This window comes from Chelonoidis abingdonii, chromosome 1 (assembly GCF_003597395.2).
Source record: "Chelonoidis abingdonii isolate Lonesome George chromosome 1, CheloAbing_2.0, whole genome shotgun sequence".
Classification (NCBI taxonomy): Eukaryota; Metazoa; Chordata; order Testudines; family Testudinidae; genus Chelonoidis; species Chelonoidis abingdonii.
This window is the reverse complement of record NC_133769.1, coordinates 365,171,563-365,190,560: the sequence shown is the minus strand read 5'-3', so window position 1 is coordinate 365,190,560 and position 18,998 is coordinate 365,171,563. Positions and strand designations below refer to the sequence as shown.

The 18,998-nt window shown below is 41.3% G+C and overlaps 1 protein-coding gene across 3 annotated transcripts in view; it reads right to left on the bottom strand.

Annotated features, from left to right (window-relative positions):
* Positions 1-18,998, bottom strand: part of PGM2L1 (phosphoglucomutase 2 like 1) — a 105,810-nt gene that overhangs the window by 74,643 nt on the left and 12,169 nt on the right. Inside the window, exon 2 of one of the 3 annotated variants that reach the window (XM_075061834.1) lies at positions 13,550-13,603. The exons of the other annotated variants lie outside the window; for them this stretch is intronic. Within the exon in view, the coding sequence (XP_074917935.1) occupies positions 13,550-13,603 (54 nt within the window). The remainder of the gene's footprint in view (positions 1-13,549; positions 13,604-18,998) is intronic. 3 annotated transcript variants of the gene reach the window in all.

Here is an 18,998-nt window from a genome sequence, read left to right as displayed (position 1 = left end):
CAATTAGCGAGTCTAGTCACCATGTGTGACGCCTTAATAATTGCTGTTTAACTCTAGACACCAGTTGGCAGACAAGATCTGGCTTAACTCCTACACTGGTTTTAACTGACCTCTGATTAGTGCTCACCCAAGCTGTAGTATTGCAACGCCTCCTTACATGTGACATTACCCTGGTGTTATCCAGATCGGTAATCTGCTAGGTCACTCCAATCCTTGACTCTGGGAGCTAGCCTTACCTTGCTCTGCTGTGAGAACCCCCACTCCTGGGCTGTTCACGTACAGCCTCTGGCATGTAAACTGTTCCTTGGATTGTGCAACCCAAATGACACTAGCCAATATCTCTGGTCCCAGACACAACCCTAGAAACCATTGCCTTGCAGCGTCCACTTATGCCCACTGGACACTGCAAGCTTATGAGTTCGTCAACAAAGAAATTGATATGTACCAGGCTTGTTATCCCAAGGAGACTCTGACATGGTTCAAACCAAACACACTGCTTCAGGTAGAACAAACAGATTTATTAACTACAAAGATAAAAGTTTAAGTGATAAGTCAAAACATAAGTCGAATTTGGTCAAATGAAATAAAAGCAAAAACGCATTCTAAGCTCATCTGAACACTTTCAGTATCCTTACAAACTTAGATGCTTCTCACCAGATGTTGGCTGGTTGGCCTTCAGCCAGGCTTTCCCCTTTGATCAGCGCTTCAGTCGCTTGGTGGTGATGTCTGTAGATGGAAGTGGAAGAGAGGAAGAGCATGGCAAACGTCTCTCCCTTTTATCATGTTCTTTCTTCCCTCTTGGTTTTGCCCCCATCCGCCCCCAACCTGTCAGACTCAAGTGAGCATTACCTCATCACAGTCTCAAACCGACCAAGGGAAGGGCAGTGACTCACTCGAGAGTCCAACAGATCCTTTCTTGCTACCTAGGCCAGTGTCCTTTGTTCCTGTGACACTGGGCTGGGTTTGTCCCATACGTGCCCTGATGAGGTATGAACTGCCTATCTGCTCTTGGAGGGTTTGTGTCTGGGCTTGTTTTAAGCTATGAGGACACATTTTCAGTCTCAACTATATACATAAAATTACAACCTATAACATTACTATAACCACAATGCTCAGTGCATCATGAGCCTTCCAAAGACACCCAGCATGACAAACTTTGCGTACCACACAATCATATTACTAGGATGAACATGGGAGTGCAGGGTCTTCCCTCAAGGTATAGAATGTCACGTATTCAAGAATTTGAGATATCTGAGTGTGCAGGTAGTGCAGAATACATTTTTAAATGTAAAAAAGAATTTTAATCTGCAATCACATTCGTCAGTTTAAATAAAATATAATGGCCCTCCCCTATCCTCACTTGATGACATTAAGTTAGGCAACCTAAGCCCTCGTTATTTCACTGATCACTGTTAAGAATTCTTTGCCTCCTCTGGCTGTCCATCCACTGTGGCCCCCACACTGAGATCAGTGGACAAGTACCTTGAAAGAAGAGTAGAACATTCTTGAAGACTGAATCTTAATTTGATACGTGGAGGACTCTCTGCAAGTTTTTTGGGTATAGAAAGGGTATGTGATGGAGGGCAGGGAGGGGGAAGCAGATGCTATGGAAAGCCCTCAACTTGCTCAGAATACCTACAGTAGACCCTCAGAGAGTTACGGACACCTTGGGAATGGAGGTTGTCCGTAACTTTGAAATGTTTGTAACTCTGAATAAAGCACAGTTCGGGCTCCAGATCCAGCACTCCAGGCCATGCTTCAGCAGCAGCTGAGCTGCTCCCTACTCAGCCCCTGCATGAGTTTGCAAGCTTGTCCCCCTATCTGCAGAGGTGTGTCTGAAAACAGCCTGCCCCCATCAGGCGGGAGGTGGGGTGAAAGCAATGCAGATCCCAGCGCTGCTCCTGCTCTGCTGGCTGGCTCCGGCTGCCTTGGACTGACAACCCCAGTATCTTGCTTTAAGTGACTGCCCCGCACGTAGGGGTGGGAGTGGGGTGGAGACAGATGGCCCAGATGTGCCTACCTTTAAGATGCAATACAGGTACAGTAAAGTATTTGCCTTTTGGGGGGGGAGGGGGGAGGGCGCAGTCTCGGCTGCTGCTTGATTGGTTACTTACGGCTTCACTTGATGTCCGGTTGACTTGTCAGTCTAACTCTGGTGTTCGTATCTTTGAGGTTCTACTGTATTTAAAAGTCCAGTATCACGTTCTGTTCTATGAAATGAGATATTGTATAGAATATGTTGGCAGGATGGCCAGAGGTCTACTTCAGGGGGGCCTTTTGCTTGAAGTATGGAAGTGTGCTTGCTTGTAGTTTGTTATCTTAGTTATTACAGAAAGTAGGTTGGGAGGGGGAATTTTTTTAAATGCTGCTTCTCCAGCTCTCTGCAAACACTGCAGGTAACAAGGGACAGTGAGGGCCATTGGAGGTGCCCCATCCATTCAGAAACTCAGCACAAGGACAGCGTTGAGGCAGATGATCAAAAAGGCGGCAAAGGATATGATCCTCAAGCACTCCTCCTCCCCCACACCTTTTGCTAGCAGAAGGGGCAATATGTTCATGTGTATGTATTAAGAGCCCTGTCCCACAAAACTTTTTCAGCAGCAGCAAGAGGCAAAATCTGCCGCCATTTCCCTTGGTACTACTCCCTCTTTTACATTAGCAGGGGACAAAGCTATCTGAAAAAAGTAAAAGCTCAGTTAGAGAAATATGCTGAAGGGAAAGTTGAAGGACAAAATGATCACAGAGCATTCTCACCCAGAGTGCCTTGGATTAACAGGACATGGAGAGTTAGGGCAGAAAGAAGGTTGAAAACATTTTTTAAATTAACTGTTTAAAATTCTGTGTTTCCTACTGTTGTTAACATGGATATAATGACAACACAGGAAGCAGATCTGTGGAGTAAGAAGATGAGACTCTGAAAAGGACACCTGGCCATTTACTTAGGGCAGAATTGCCCCATACATGAGAATAGCCTCCATAAGCTATAGGAAACTGAGTTTGTACTTCCATTTTTCACCTACTCATATGCCAGGGAAAGGAGAGGGCAGAACTGTCCTCCCTGAGAGTCTGGAATAGGACTCAGTCCTTTAATCTACAGATTTTATGAATCGTAGCAAGGAGGCTCAGTACCTGTGCACTGCCTCCTAGAGCTCAGTATGGGAGCCATGCCACCACAGTGGCCCTTACTAGTGCTAAACATCCACTCAGAAGTAGTGCCTCACATCGCACTGGAGAACTCTTAGTTTGCTATTACTGATTATGTACCATTTAATAGTTTATAAAGTTATATTGATTATAGTATCATCAATTTGTATGGTACTACCTAGAAAAGGTTCTACCCCCTGGAGTCTAGCATTTACCCAAACAAAACTACAGATCATCAGATCCTTAGATTATAAAATACTTAAAGTAGAAAACTGGTCGTCTTACTTTTATGGCACTGTTCAGACTTCTGAGTTTATACAGTGTTGTGAGGATCCTTCTGTTTTATGAGGCACCTTGCAAAGCTTTTTAGCCCTCAAATACAGAGGAAACCCTGTTCAAGAGACAGAAATGAAAGTTCCTTCCAGGCATCTTGTAAAGAGAGCATGGAGTAACGAAGCCTTTTCAACACAATTGAGCAGAGAACACCCTGAACTGGATGTTTGATAGTTATTTCTAGTTTGAATGTTTGATAGTTATTTCTCTCAAGCTGGAAAAAAACAATAGTCACTGAAAAATTGCAGATGGTAAACAATGAAGAGGACAGGTCACTGATACAGAGTGATCTGGATTGCTTGGTAAACTGGGTGCCGGCAAACAGTTTTTAACATGGCTAAATGTAAATGTGTACATCTAGAAATAGAAAAAAAAAAGTGAGCCAAAAACTTACAGAATGGGGAATTCTATCCTGGGAAACAGTGATTGTTCACCACAACCTCCAAATCATTTTTCAGTCAGCTGAACATGATCTCCCACTGTGATGCTGTGGCCAAAAGGGCTAATGCAATCCTGGGATGCACAAACAGGGGGATCTCAAGTAAGGAGTAGAGAGGTTATTTTATCTCTACAGCTGGCAACAGTGCAACCACTCCTGGAATACAGTGTCTAGTTCTGATGCCCGCAATTCTAGGATAATGATACACTGGAGAGGGTTCAGAGACTTGATTACAGACTACAAGAATCTACAGGGGGAATAAATATTTAATAAAGGGCTCCTCAACCTATCAGAGAAAGGTATAACATGATCCAATGGCTAGATTGTATTTACCTATATTCAACTTCTAGACTGGAAATAAGGCATACCTTTTAATGGTTGGAGCAACTAACTACTGGAACAACTTACTAAGGATTGTGGTGGATTCGCCCTCACTGATTTTTTTTAAATCACAACTGGATGTTTTTCTAAAAGATCTGCTCTAGGAATTATTTTGGAGAAGTTCTATGGTCTGTATTATTCAGGAGGTCAGATTAGATGATTACAGTGGTCCATTCTGGCCTTGGAAATCTATCAATCAATCTATGAAAGCTGTAACCAAGGTTTGGTTTACCTAAAACTTCAGTCAATCTAGCTATATTGCTTATGAGGTATGAAAAATTCACACCCAAGAGACATAGTTAAGCCAACCTTAGTCAAGGTGCAGATACTGCTAGGATGATAGGAAAAAATTCTTCCATCAACCTAGCTACCACTTCTCAAGAGGTACTTGAGGGTACTCATTATTACTGCAATGGAAGGGGTTTTCCCCATCGCTGTAGTAAATGTCTACACTACAGTAATACAGCAGCATGGCTGCGCCACTGCAGCATTTGTAATGTAAACACAACCCAAGACTCAAAGCTGACTCACCAACAACGCAGATTGAGCTGTAATACAAATTACTACACAGCTGTAACACAATTAAGTCATGTGATAATCAGACATCCCAACTGTATGCATACACTGGGTACAGTATGGCTTAGACTAGAGAGGCAATTCTTCAGAGAGTAGCTTAAGGCAGTGTCCTAAACACAGGTTAAAAAAAGGCAACTGGAATCTGAAAGATTGAGTGAGCACGTTGACATTTACCACACAAAGGTCAGCCAATTGCTAGAGCTAGCATTGCCTGGCACTGCTCGGCTTCTGCTACACTTAAGAGAAACGCTGTAGAGAGGATTAAAATAATAGCTTACATTTTTCTCCAATCAAAACTAATGGTCCTTCACTAGAAAAAGAAAAATATAAAGCAGTTTAGGCCCAAAAATCTGACCTACTTAAACTCTTCAGCCAATGGGAAATTAGCCCTGAACGGTAGAGAATAATGTAACATTTAGTTTAAAATGCACAAAAAGACAAATACCACAGTGCACAAGTTCTCTCAGCTCACTGTTCAGCAATAGCTAGTTCCCCTCAAAAGTGTGCTAACACCAATAATGCTGGTGCACCAAAAATGAATTTAATCTAGTTTAGATTCATTTTTCCTATTTGAATCGGTTGCCGGGACAGAGCCAATACTGGCAAAACAGCAGGTGTACCGAAAATGAGGGTGTTGCTTTTGAGCTAAAAGAGAATTTGAATTCATGCTAATTGAAAGACTCATTGCAGAGTACCATATTTTTGCTTGCTTACGGTTCTGCAAGCCAGCCAACCCTAAGAAGATGAAAGACGCTACATCACATAATCCCATTTAGTCATTTATTCTGATAAATACTTTAGTTTTATCATAAAACTTTACAGTATGCTAGTAAATGTACTGTAGTACTGAGACAGTTTGGGAGTTCACCCCAACCAGTAAGAGGTTCTGTCCTCCCTGCCCTCTAACTCTGGGTGTCTCTGGGCTGCACAGCTTTGGCTCAGAATCTTGACACAAGCAGCATGCTCACAGCACAGTGGTTTCATCCCTGCTTCCACCAGACCAGCTACTCCTTGCAGGGTCACCCCCAACACCTCCTCCAGTGCCAACTCACCCCAAAACTGTCTCCCCTGCAGTATTCCGTCCCTCTTACTTCTGAGTGCTCAGTAACACCAATTTCACTACCTCCAAAAAGCCAGGACACACACCAACTGGTTAGCTCAGCTGGAGTTATACACTCCACTCCAATATGCAGAACTGAGATGGCCTGTAGTAAAACTAAGAATAGGTTTATTAAAAAAAACCCTCTTAAATATGTTTGTTAAAGTGCAAGAGATATGAAAGGATTATAAACAAAAATAATATCATTTCTGGTGTCTAAAACTTAACTCTAGCAAGATACATCTTTGCCTAACCTAGTTTCTTACTCACATCAATGGGTCAGCATTCTCCAGCTGGATTAGCAGAAGAACCCATCTTTCATAGGTCAAAGAAGGTAGCATTTTGCTTCTCTCAGTTGGTAGATCCCCCAGAAGTCTTTCAAGCAGAACTTTATATCCCCAAAGTTTTTGTCTTCAAAGTCAAAAAGCCCTCCTGAAGGCTCAGCTTCCCATTTCCACTAGGGAGCAGACACCACTTCTGCAGTCTTCTGTGGCTTACAATGCAAATGATCTTCCTCCAATCTCCGAAGCAAGTGAACAGCCCATTGTTCCAGTCTCTGGTCACACCTGGCTCTGTTTGCAATTGAGACAAAGGTTTTTGCCCTTCTCCTTTGTCTGGAAAAAAGCCTGGTTTGCCTCCTTTGTCTGTTTACAGTCTCCGAAACACAGTATTAAAGCATCCATAATTTCATACATAATGTTATTACATACATTTCCCAGTGATATCAGCAACCAATATGGTATTATTTTTCAAATGATATATTACAAGACAACTTTTAAATGAATATCATGGCAACAGTGTGAGGTGCGTTGAGCTGGTCAGGCCAGCTGAGATTTACGGTTACATACCAGAGAGCACCCAACTGGGGTGCTCTTACAGTCACAAGTACATTCTGCAAAAATAATTAGGTTTTAGTATTGCAATTTAAAACATAACATGAATGCGTATTTTACCAATACAAGTTTGCCATTGCCACAAAAGCGTGCTAACACCAACAGCACTGGAGCACCAAAAAGGAATTATCTGATGTGCATTACACAGGAAGAAAAGCAGCCAAGAATTTCCAAAATGAATTATAATTTGTTAGGGTCTTGTTCAGTAGCTAGGTGATTACTAGAATCTTTTTAAATTTACCGATTAGAGCCCAAAGTTAGTAAATCCCAAAGCTTTCAACAGATGTTTATCTGCTGAAAGCTATCTAGGGGGGTTGGGGGCCCAGGACATAGGCCTCGAGTTTCTATCTGTCAGTGAGTGCTTCTACTCAGATCCACCCCCACCCCACCTCTTCTCCACACGGTTCTGCCCCCTCTCCCGTTGCACCCTCGCTCCTCCCCCCATGCGCCTCCACACACTGCGAAACAGTTGATTGGCAGTAGGTGCTAGGAGGCAGGGAGGGAGAGGCGCTGATTGGCAAGGCCACGGGCAGGCAGAAGGCACTGGGGAGAGGAGGAGGTTGGTAGGGGGGCTCCTCCTCACCACCACCCCCCACTCTCCTGCTTCCTCACGAAGCATGGGGCCCCTCAAAGCGCAGGGCCCGAGGCAGTCACCTTGATTTGCCATACCCTAGGGACGGTTCTGGTTGGAGGGAACCTCACGAGTTTATCTAATCCAGTCCCTTGCACTGAGGCAGGGCCAAGTAAACCGTTCTACACCACCCCTGACAGCTGATGGTCCAAGCTGTTCTTTAAAACCTCCAGAGATGAGGATTCCACAGCATCCCTTCATAACCTATTGCAATGCTTAACTACTCTGGTAATTACACAGTTTTTCATAATATCTAATCTAAACCTCCCTTACTGCAGATTAAGCCTTAGTTCTTGTTCTACCTTCAGCGGATATGATCACTCACTGTCCTCTTTATAAGATATTTGAAAACTTACCAAGTCCCCCCTCAGCCTTCTTTTCTTGAAACCAAACATGCCCAGGTGGGTTTTTTTTGTTGGTTTGTTTTTCAAACTTTCCTCATGTCAGGCTTTCTAAACCTTTTACCATCTCTTCTGGGCTCTCTCTACATTGTCCACATCTTTCTTGATGTCTGGCACCCCAAACTGGACGCAATACGCCAGCTGAGACCTCACCAATGCCTAGCAGAGGACCATTATGTCCCATATCTTAAGCCTTGGCTACACTGGCACTTTACAGCGCTGCAACTTTCTCGCTCAGGGGTGTGAAAAAACACACCCCTGGGTGCAGCAAGTTACAGCGCTGTAAAGTGCCAGGGTAAACAGTGTCCCAGTACCAGACCCAGGATAGATCCCCAGGCGAGCCCACTAGGTAAGTCCTATTAATAACTATTCTGAATATGATTCTTCAAAGAGTTATGTGCCCACCTTACAGTAATTTCATCTAAATCACATTTCCTCAGATTACTTATGAGAATGTCATGTAGGAATGTATCAAAAGCCTATTAAAACCAAGATAGATCACATCTACTGCTTTCTCCCATCCACTAGATCAGTGTATTGTGGTTTAAAAATTGAAAGATTTGTTATATTAGTGAGTCGTCTACATCAAATTTATCCAAAGGCAATTAAAGCTGTGATTTTATGGTCAACATTCCCATACCTTAAAGCTAAAAACCATTATATCATTGTACGCACAGCTACTATTATGCCAGCACAGCTGGCAACATTTTAACTCTAAGGATTTGTCTACACTTAAACGGCTACAGTGGCCCAGCTGCAGCTGTGCTGCTGTGGTGTGTCAGCATAGACACTATGTCAATGAGAAAGGTTCTCCAGCTGAGAGAGGTGGATTACTTATGCCAAGAGGTACCCCTCTACCTCGATATAACACTGTCCCCGGGAGCCAAAAAAATCTTACCATGTTATAGGTAACTGCGTTATATCGAACTTGCTTTGATCCACCAGAGTGCACAGCCCCACCCCTCCCCGGAGCGCTGCTTTACTATGTTATATCCAAATTCATGTTATATCGGGTGGCATTATATTAGGGTAGCAGTGTAGTAGCTAGGTCAACAGAAGAATTCTTCCATCGAATTAACTCTGTCTACATCAAGGGATATGTCTCTTAAGGGTGTGGATTTTTCACATCCCTGAGATTAAGCTATGCCCACGCAAGTTCCCACTGTTGACTAGCCCGGAATCTTTTTCAGGGATCTCTGACTGCTATAAAATTTGGCCTGGGATTGGAACTTTTCAAAATCTGGTTAGCCATATTTAATTCCCTGTGCTCAATGTTGGCACTAGGGGGTACTACTACCCCTGAAATGGATCTTTAATGGCTCCCATTGAAGCAGATTACTGTGATACTAGTGAGAAAGGTCCACAATTATCTTGCACACACAGCAGTTTATTGAAAAGGAATTACATACGTGGTAAAGGGTTACATTATGCACACAATTCCTATGTTAGGTATTAAGAACCATATGTTAAGAGCTATACATTCCTCTTAGCGAGCCTCTCTTTCATAAACATACACAAATAGGCCCTGTGCTAGCTTCACTCAGGCTACGTCTTCACTACCGGCCGTATCGGCGGGTAGCAATCGATTGCTTGGGGATCGATATATCGCGTCTCATCTAGACGCGATATATCGATCCCCGAACGCACTTATATCGATTCTGGAACTCCACCAACCCGAACGAAGTTGTGGAGTCGACATGGGGAGCCGCGGACATCGATCCCGCACTGTGAGGATGGTGAGTAATTCGATCTTAGATACTTCGACTTCAGCTATGTTATTCACGCAACTGAAGTTGCGTATTTGAGATCAATTTTCCCCCGTAGCGTAGACCAGCCCTCAGTCCCTGCTTCGCAGAGAAGGTGGTCACCAACTTTATGGATGGCTTCTTCTGTCCAGGTCTGGTCTCCTCAGCCCTCTGGTCTGTCTCTGATTCCCTCAAGGCAAAGCCTTGGCTGCTTGGAAACCCCTCTGGTCACCATGCTACTCAAGCCCATAGACCAGAGTTTTGGCTACTCTGTCTAGCAGCTTCAAGTGTCAATTAAGGAATCCCCAACAGAATTTAATTTGCTTGATTTTTATACTTTTTCCTCAAAGGATTCACGTCTTATAAGCATGTCCAGTGGGAATGTGGTTATTAATTTTTACCTAATATTTTAGGAGGAGACTGCAGAGTGGTGCTAACTGAACATTACCCCCCACATTCACTTCCTGATTGTAAATTGCTACGTATTCGCAGGGGTGAAAGGAAATGCAGGCCTGTTATTTACCAGGCTGCACGTGGCAATAGACTATATAGGTAAGAGATGCAAGGAGAGTATGGGTCACGATGCAAACTGCAGACACACACAACTAAAATTAATCAATTTAAAGTTTTATTGGGGATAGTTACAAGGGGTAAGGGAGCAACGTATGATTAGCTAATAGGGTTAATAAAACTTAAAACACACAATGACTAAAATATCTACTAACAATATATATAAACAAAGATGCAGCATTTAGTAATAACTGATACTTACAAAGAAACCAACGCATAACGACCGGCAAACGTAGAAACTGTTTGAAACACGTGAGCTGAGAGAGAGGCTTCAAGGTGATCAGGCTTGGTTACAGGTGTACACAGGATTCATTTTTCTTTCTCCTCTCCCTGCCTGCACATGGCAGGGCGACCTAAAGTACCTACCATGACATCACAGAAGTGTCATAGGGGATGGGGCCCAAAACCTGTGTGTGTTCGTTTCTGATTGGCACAAGCAAAGTTTACACCAAGTAGGGGAGCAGGTGCCTAAAAGTCTGGTTTCGCCCCCAAAAGGTGAGGAGATGCATATTGTTGTAGAATGCGTTCAACACTGAATGACAAAAGAGGAGGCCAGGGCAATACCGGTATGGGCAGGTTCTACAGGATGCAGACAGGAACTCATCTTAACACTGATGAATCACTCACTTCAGCCCCTGCGTGATGTCCTTCTACAGGGTCGAGATACCCCAGTCAGCCTATGCTCCACTCAAGATGTTCTACACGTGTTGTTTGCTTTCAAGCGGACACATCTGCTAACGCAAAGATCAGTATTGATCATACATGCAACATGGAGCCAGTCAGTTTCACTTCTGGCATCTGCCTGAAGCTAAGAAAAGGAATCTTCTCCCAGAATCCTCTTTTACAGTTCAGTCACGTCAAACCATGTTCTCATCGTTCATTCAGTTGGGTCATACCAGTTTGGCACCATCCCAATACTCAATATTCAAAAAAATATACACACAAGTGTATTTTGTAAGAGCATAGTCTTACATTAATCAATCAAAAAAAGAACAGGAGTACTTGCTCTTTCTGCGGATACAGACTAACACGGCTGCTACTCTGAAACCTGTCATTAATCAGCCGGTCACCACAGCTTGTGTTATTATAGCTTCACTGAGAAGTGGAGTGAGACCACCAGGTTTTTGTTGTTTGTTGTTTTTTTAAAGAGATGTGTGTATTAAATAAATTCTATTGTACTCAGTTTTTCAGGTGTGCAGTGGCTCACTTATAAAGGTTCAGTTCTTAGATCCATAAGACAAACAGAAACCAGCAATTGGCACACTCATTGAAAAATTAAGATCTGTTTGACATGGATTTAATACCACAACCGGGAGTGCAAGAAGTAAAGGAAAAAAACTGACACACCCTATTTCAAAGGCACTGTATTGTGCAGGAAAGCTTTCAGCATCACTGCACCATTATGCTTCCCACTGAGAGTAACTTTAGCACTAGCTGAAAATGAATATAGGGCTCAGGAAAGATGCAGGGGATTAGTAAAACTATGCAGCTTTCCATTATATTTCTGGGGCACAAGTCAACCGTAACTCAGACTAGACACACAGCTGAGAGATCCTTGTATGAGAACCAAACCTTTGTACAACAGACCTTTTTCCTACAGCTAACTTAAATAAACTTAATAAAGGTTTAACAATACCTTCTAATGAACTAACCAAAAGCATAGAGGATGTTGCTACTTAGAATCATGCTCTTCAGGCTACAAAAACAAGCATTGTAGAAACAGACACAGGCATGAATTCAGACCAAATTCGATTAATATAAAACAGAAGGGTCAGAAGAGAATAGTTAAAATAAATCAAATACAGATGTAGACTTACATGCCTCCTCTGCCAGAATTACTATGACAGGAGGCTTTACTGAAACCCTTTAAGGTAAAAAAAACCTAGCAGTTGCTCCTCAATTATTTTTAAGTTTTCCTTGTTTTATAAAACAGATGCTCCAGGACACTCTAGCATCCTTAAAGGCCCCAACAGAGCAACCTTCCTTCTGCTACTATTTGAAGAGTCTGTGCTGTTCAGTCTGTTGTCTAAAGATTGTTAGGGATAAGTGGTTTTGTTCAAAGGCAGTGCAAATATAACACCCCCACAAAGCAAATGAGCATGCTGCCCTCAGCACTCCCTGTCGTAGCTTTCCTACTCCGATTTGAACCTTAGCGTTCATAACCTGAGAAGCTAGCATGAACCCCTCTAAGCTTAATTACCAGCTCAGATTTGATCTCGCTGCCACCATCCAAAAATTCCAGGGTTTTGGCTCCCTCTGGTCTCCCCAAAACCTTCCCTGGAGAGACCCCAAGACTCAGAGACTCTGAGTCTCACAACAAAGGGAAATAACCCACTTCCCTTCCCCCTCTCTCTCCCACCCAGACTTTCCTCTCTGGGCTAACCTGAGAGTACTGATGCAATCTCTTTACATCACAATACCAAGAAGCATGTCTCCTTTATTCCACAAAGAGACAAACCCCAAATACAAGGAAACAGAAATGATTCTCTCTCTCTTCCCCCTCCCACCAATTCCCTGGTGCTGCAGAGCTTTACCCTCCGTAGATCTAACACAAAGAGAATTCCCCTCCCCTTCGTTCCTTAGCCTACCCAGAGAGAAAAACTCAAACAAGTCTTAAAAAGAAAGCTTTATATAAAAAAGAAAGAAAAAAAAACACATGAACATATGATCTCTGCATTAAGTTGACAATACACAGGGCTATTACTTAAAGAAAATATGAATAAACAGCCTTATTCAAAAAGAGATACAATTTAAACATTCCAACAACTACACACCTGTAAATACAAAAAAACCAATAACAACCTATTGTTTTTTCTACCTTTGTACTCACAACTTTGAAACTGAAGATTAGAACCTTGAAGATAGGAAGAAAGAAAAAATCCCCTCTCATAGCTGAGAGCCAGACAAAGACACAGACCCAACATTCCCTCCCTGAGTTTTGAAAAAATCCAGTTTCCTGATTGGTCCTCTGGTCAGGTGTTTAGTTCTCTTTGTTAACCCTTTACAGGTAAAAGAAACATTAACCCTTAGCTATCTATTTATGACACTCCCACACCCTGCCTGGCCAGCAGAGATCAAATCCCTGCACTGGATCAAGTGTTCCCTTCCCAATGGGTTTGGTGTGCCATTCTTATGAAAAGATATTCCCTCCGATAAGCAATTATTTCTGTACAGGTTTGCAGTTAAACCAAAGGTTTGGACTAAAGGAAACGCCACCTAACATTCTATTATATAGTTATTTTAACCCTATTAAGATTTTTTACAAAACCTACTATGAGGTGTATAAATGCAACAATATTTATCTATAAAAGCACAAACTACTAATAAAAATTCCTACCTTTTTCACCTTGTAGGCATTCTCAGTAAGCCCTCCAAACAAGATCTCAGAAAGCTAAATAAAAAAAATATATTTTAAGAATATTCTTTGGAAACTGAAGGGAAATTCCATTTGGAAGACAAAAGGAATAAGACTGAATTGTTAGGTAAATAACAAAAGCTACCGAGAACTGTTAGCCTTGAACCAACAAAACTACAGCAAAATGTAATACATTTATCTAACACACAGCACCACAGGAGCCAACAAAGATGATTTCCTCTCTAAGCAACACCAAGTTTGAATATTGTTCCTGCCAACATATTTGCATAGATATTGGCATAAGTCACAGTCCTAGAATCATTTTCTTTCACTGCTGCACTGAACTAACTCAACTTTAAAATAATATAAAATAAATGAAGAAAGAGAAGGATCTCATCTCAAATTGTTTTCTAAACCAGATCTGAGAGTTTAACTGATAGATAGATAAGATATCTTAAACCCATTTTAACTAAATCTAATTTGAATTGAATTTTAAATTCAATTCAGCTTGCATGGCACTTTCTAGTTCAAATGACATTACTGGTCTTATTAAATCTTTGTCAGTGTCTGATATTAAAGACAGGAAAGTTGTTACAAAAGCAGGTATTCTAAGGGCTTGGCTACACTCGAAACTCCAAAGCGCTCCCGCAGCAGCACTTTGAAGTGCGAGTGTGGTCACGGCGCCAGCGCTGGGAGAGAGCTCTCCCAGCGCTGCAGGTACTCCACCTCCCCAAGGGGATTAGCTTACAGCACTGGGAGCGCCCAGCGCTGGGGCACTGTTTACACTGGCGCTTTACAGCGCTGTAACTTGCTGCGCTCAGGGGGGTGTTTTTTCACACCCCTGAGCGAGAAAGTTGCAGCACTGTAAAGCGCCGGTGTAGCCAAGGCCTAAGAGTAAAAGAAAGAAAATAATTCAACCACTCTTAGAATCTACAAAGTTTTACCCCTTCCAAAACAATTTTCAGGTCTACTGACATCAAGATCCTTTGCAAATTTCATCAGAGTCTCTCCCCAAGGTCTGCAAATTCACAATTCTGGCCTATTATTCCACCTCACTGACTATGCAATAGTGTTTTTAATATCTCATTTCAAGAGGACTCTGCTAAGGATGCTCAGAAAAATCTTCCAACATCAACTCCAGAAAGAGAAGCATTTTGCATCTTCCCAAGCTTGCTACTTGACAATGTAAAAAAGGCTGCAGAAGTTTCTTTTCAACAGATCATCATTAATTTCAGGTCTGTTGTAACAGAAGAGCACAGGGGAATGAATTAGCACATGAAATGGAAAAAAAAAAAAAAAAAAAAAAAAAAAAAAAAAAAAAAAAAAAAAAAACTCCAAACATAGGGCAGGAGTCTCAGTGACAGAATACAACCTTGTCCCTGGATTTGAAGAAGGTACACCTCTACCCCGATATAACATGACACAATATAACACGAATTTGAATACTACGCAGTAAAGCAGCGCTCTGGGGGCAGGAGGGGCAGGGCTGCACACTCCAGCGGATCAAAGCAAGTTCGATATAACGCGGTTTCACCTACAACACAGTAAGATTTTTTGGCTCCCGAAGACAGTATTATATCGAGATAGAGGTGTATTACACAAAGAATGATATACATTACCTGAATGTGTTCTCTAGTAGGAAGATATTAAATCCTCTGTATCCCCTATACATCCAGATTTTGTCCAGGGAAGTAAGAACATTTGCAGAAAGCATACTGCTCTAGACTGACATTCTGAAGCACTATTCCACTAAGACTAATGATCAGGAGGAGCAGACTTACTGTTTTCATTCTTCAGTACAAATTACTTTTGCTTACATTGTAGGTATTGTGGAACTAATTTTGAAGTGTTACTCTAGAATTGACAGTAGATGTATAGATTCCTTCTCCCTCCTGACACACACATCAAGTTTGAGTGCCCACTTATGAAACTCCCCAAGCAGAGTCACATATTCCATGGCAAAACCACAGAACCCTGAGACATTCCAAGGTTGAAAATTCTGTGACATCTTCAACTAGATTAACAAATTAAGATTTTACTGAATATCAAATTGATTAGTACAATCAGAATATAGCCTCAGTTGAATTCAGTTTTCTGCTACTCCATTTTTTTTTTTAATTTTTCAATGTGCTGCACAGTTTGTACTAAAGACAAATAGATGAAGTATAAAAATCAGAGGAAACCTGGAAGTTTTGGCAGCAGAGGAGACAGTTGGGACTTTTGGCACCTGAGAAAGTGAGTGATGACAACATGGTCAATAGTGAAAGCTGCATTTTTAACTGCCATAATTAGGTTTCAGAACAAACACTAATTGAGATAATAGGACAGTTCACGCCTCAGAACTATTGTTCCTATCTTTCTGCAAACATTGTATTAGATACACTGTTCGCATTTATGTTTTCTTCCCATCCATAAGGACTAGAAGCTTTTTGTTTTTTAAATATAAAAAATACTCATTCTGGAACACAATTCTAAAATAAATTCCACAGGCACAGAATTGCAAAGTACACAAATCCATGGCCACCAGCCTATACAAAACTTAAAATTCCTGCTACAATTATTGCAGGTCAGTGGATGTTTTATTAATGTTTTCAAATGGAAGAAGGATCCGCCCCTAAAAATCCAATAGGACTGTAGTATGGAAAGTATTTTATAAATGTTCCTGAGCAACATGGAATTCAGAATTTTCTGTGACAACTAACGCATCGCTACCATATAGTTTAAAGTACTGTCACCCTGATAGTACCACTTATACCACATTCTTGATTTTTAAATTCTATTGTAGAAAAAAATCCAAAGATCTGTTTATTCATTATTAATCATCTCAACTTACTAGCATTTGCACCTTCACAATAAATATAAGATCTGAAGTTAACTTTAACAGGCTAAAAACCTTTGTTTAAAACAGCTTATCTCATGAATGCAAAAAGTACTATTCTTTTTGCTTCCTCAGCAAAAGCAAACAAAATGACTTTGCGCTTTTCCCAAAATTCATTGTTTTTGTCCCCATGGTCAGGATGACCCCCAGTGATTCTGTTCCTGGTGTGCTGACTTTTAAGCTGTTTTCACATCCTCCTGTAAACACCATATACAAAATAGAGCTTCCAGTGCTTAATCTACATATGAATCAAGGCCCATAGGTGAACCTACATCCATTTGTCTGGCAAAACCTGTTTGCCTGCAGGTTTTAAAGTTTTTTTGAGAACATATACACAACTCAAATATCCCATGTACCTACATCATGCAATGAATATGAGAATCAGTATGACAAATTTTTATTAGATGCCTCACACTTTACCTTCTTTGGATAAATACTATGAGAGCAATATGTTGGGTGTAGTGAGTTTGTCAGACAGGTACTGTTACAGAACAATGAATCTTTTACCAGAGAGATTCTTAGGATCTCAGCAAAACCTAAACATTGCTGTATTGAGAACCTGGAAGTGAAATTAACAATGAAAGAGAAATTGATTTTATTGATTTGCACTAAAAGAGCTGAAGGAATGAAAAAGGAAGTTGCATGAAGACTTAAAAGCAAATAAGATATTTAAAATGTTTAGCTTTTTCTAGTATTTCGACTTGTTAGAAAGAATACTTTAGTTTTGATTGACTTAAACTGTGTATCCCAACGCCTACATTTACTTCAAATTACTCTAGTCAGTTTGATACCTCCATTTCTTCCTTATTCTGTTTAGCTAAATTATTCTACTCTTTTTAGTTTCTCCTTGTACACAAGATCTTTATAGACCTTTTCTATTTTTGTTACAAGATGTCCTCAGAGATGAAGTGCTATTTAGTTCTCAACATCAATTTTAGTTCACTGTATCACCTGAATCTACACAGAACAGCAGTTCTTTTAACTAGGGATCCTTATCGACTCTGTTACATCTCATTTGACATTTGTTCTTTTTACCTCAGAAATAATTCAAAGCATCAACATGTTTGCCTAAGTTGACATGGCAGACATCTCTAGACTTGTACACTCCAGGGTGCAATAGACCATAGTAATGCATTTTTCAAGCCTCTCCACAAGTCTAGCTTAACATAGCACCAAGGATTTTTCACTAACAAATACTAACAGTGTAGCGGTTTTAATTTTTTGAAGATTGGTTGCCAGTACATCTTACGTTCAGTTTTAAAAAACTAATACCAAAGTATTAGTACCAAAACTAATACCAAAGTACAGCTTCTTATTTAGTTGAGCTGCTAGTTCCCTATGGCCTTATTTGCACTTGAGATACTTTCGCTATCCCCAAAATCCACCCACAGTGAATTATGGCTACGATTTTCACTTTTGTCCTTCAACTTTATAATAATCCTTTGGCCACTGAAACGCATATGGAGTGATTTCAGAATATTTCTTCTCTTTAGCTTCTGACAATTCGTTGTGCTCAATTTGTAATTGTTGCTTGGAGAAGCGTGCTTTAAAGGTTTTGTAAGGAGAAAGATCTTATATTAGTTATACTGTCAGCCTTTAGAAGACAATTTCATCAATGCACCTATTTTAGTTTTATCTTTAAATGTAACTTTACAACAACAAAAATATGAAAGCTACAGAACAGGGGCACTGCAGCATCTTTTCAAAGTGAAATAGCTTATCTGTCATAATCTTCTGTGTATACACAGCCACCACTACCAGTCCACATCAAGGATCATAGCCACCAGTCAAGGCCTGAGTCTGCAATAAGCTCTGTGCAAGTGCACCACTGTGCTGGCAGAGCTCCACTGAAACCAATGGGACTCCTCACAAGGGTCTGCACATCCAGAATTACTGCAGTTCCACAAGTCAGGCTTTCGCCACTTGGTGTTCAGATATAAACTTTGCAGTCTTCTGCTGCTTGACATCAGCATAATAATCCCTCTTCTCAGGAAAAGAGCGACATCAATAGTCCCATTATGAAGACTCTCCACTTACTCAACCCCAGAACTTAATATCACATATAGTCAACACTGATAAAGTCAGGACTCCTTCACTGAGCATACTCAAGTAATCAGACATCGACCCCATCTACACTGCGCCTTTAATTCGAATTTAACAGCGTTAATTCGAATTAATGGTGCACCCGTCCACACTACAACGCCCTTTAATTCGAATTAAAGGACTATTTAAATCGATTTTAGTACTCCTTCAAAACCACAGGAGTAACCCTGAAATCGATGTTACTAATTCGGAATTAGTGTAGTGTGGACGGAAATCGAAGTTACTGGCCTCCAGGAGGTATCCCAGAGAGCACCACTGACCGCTCTGGACAGCAGTCAAAACTCCGATGCACTGGCCAGGTAAACAGGAAAAGCCCCGCGGAGTTTTGAATCAGTTTCCTGTTTGGCCAGCGTGGGGCTCTGAGCAGCACAGGTGACCACGTACAGCTCAGCAGCACATTTAAAAATGCAGTCTCCTGAGAATAGAAAAAGAGCTCCAGCATGGACCACA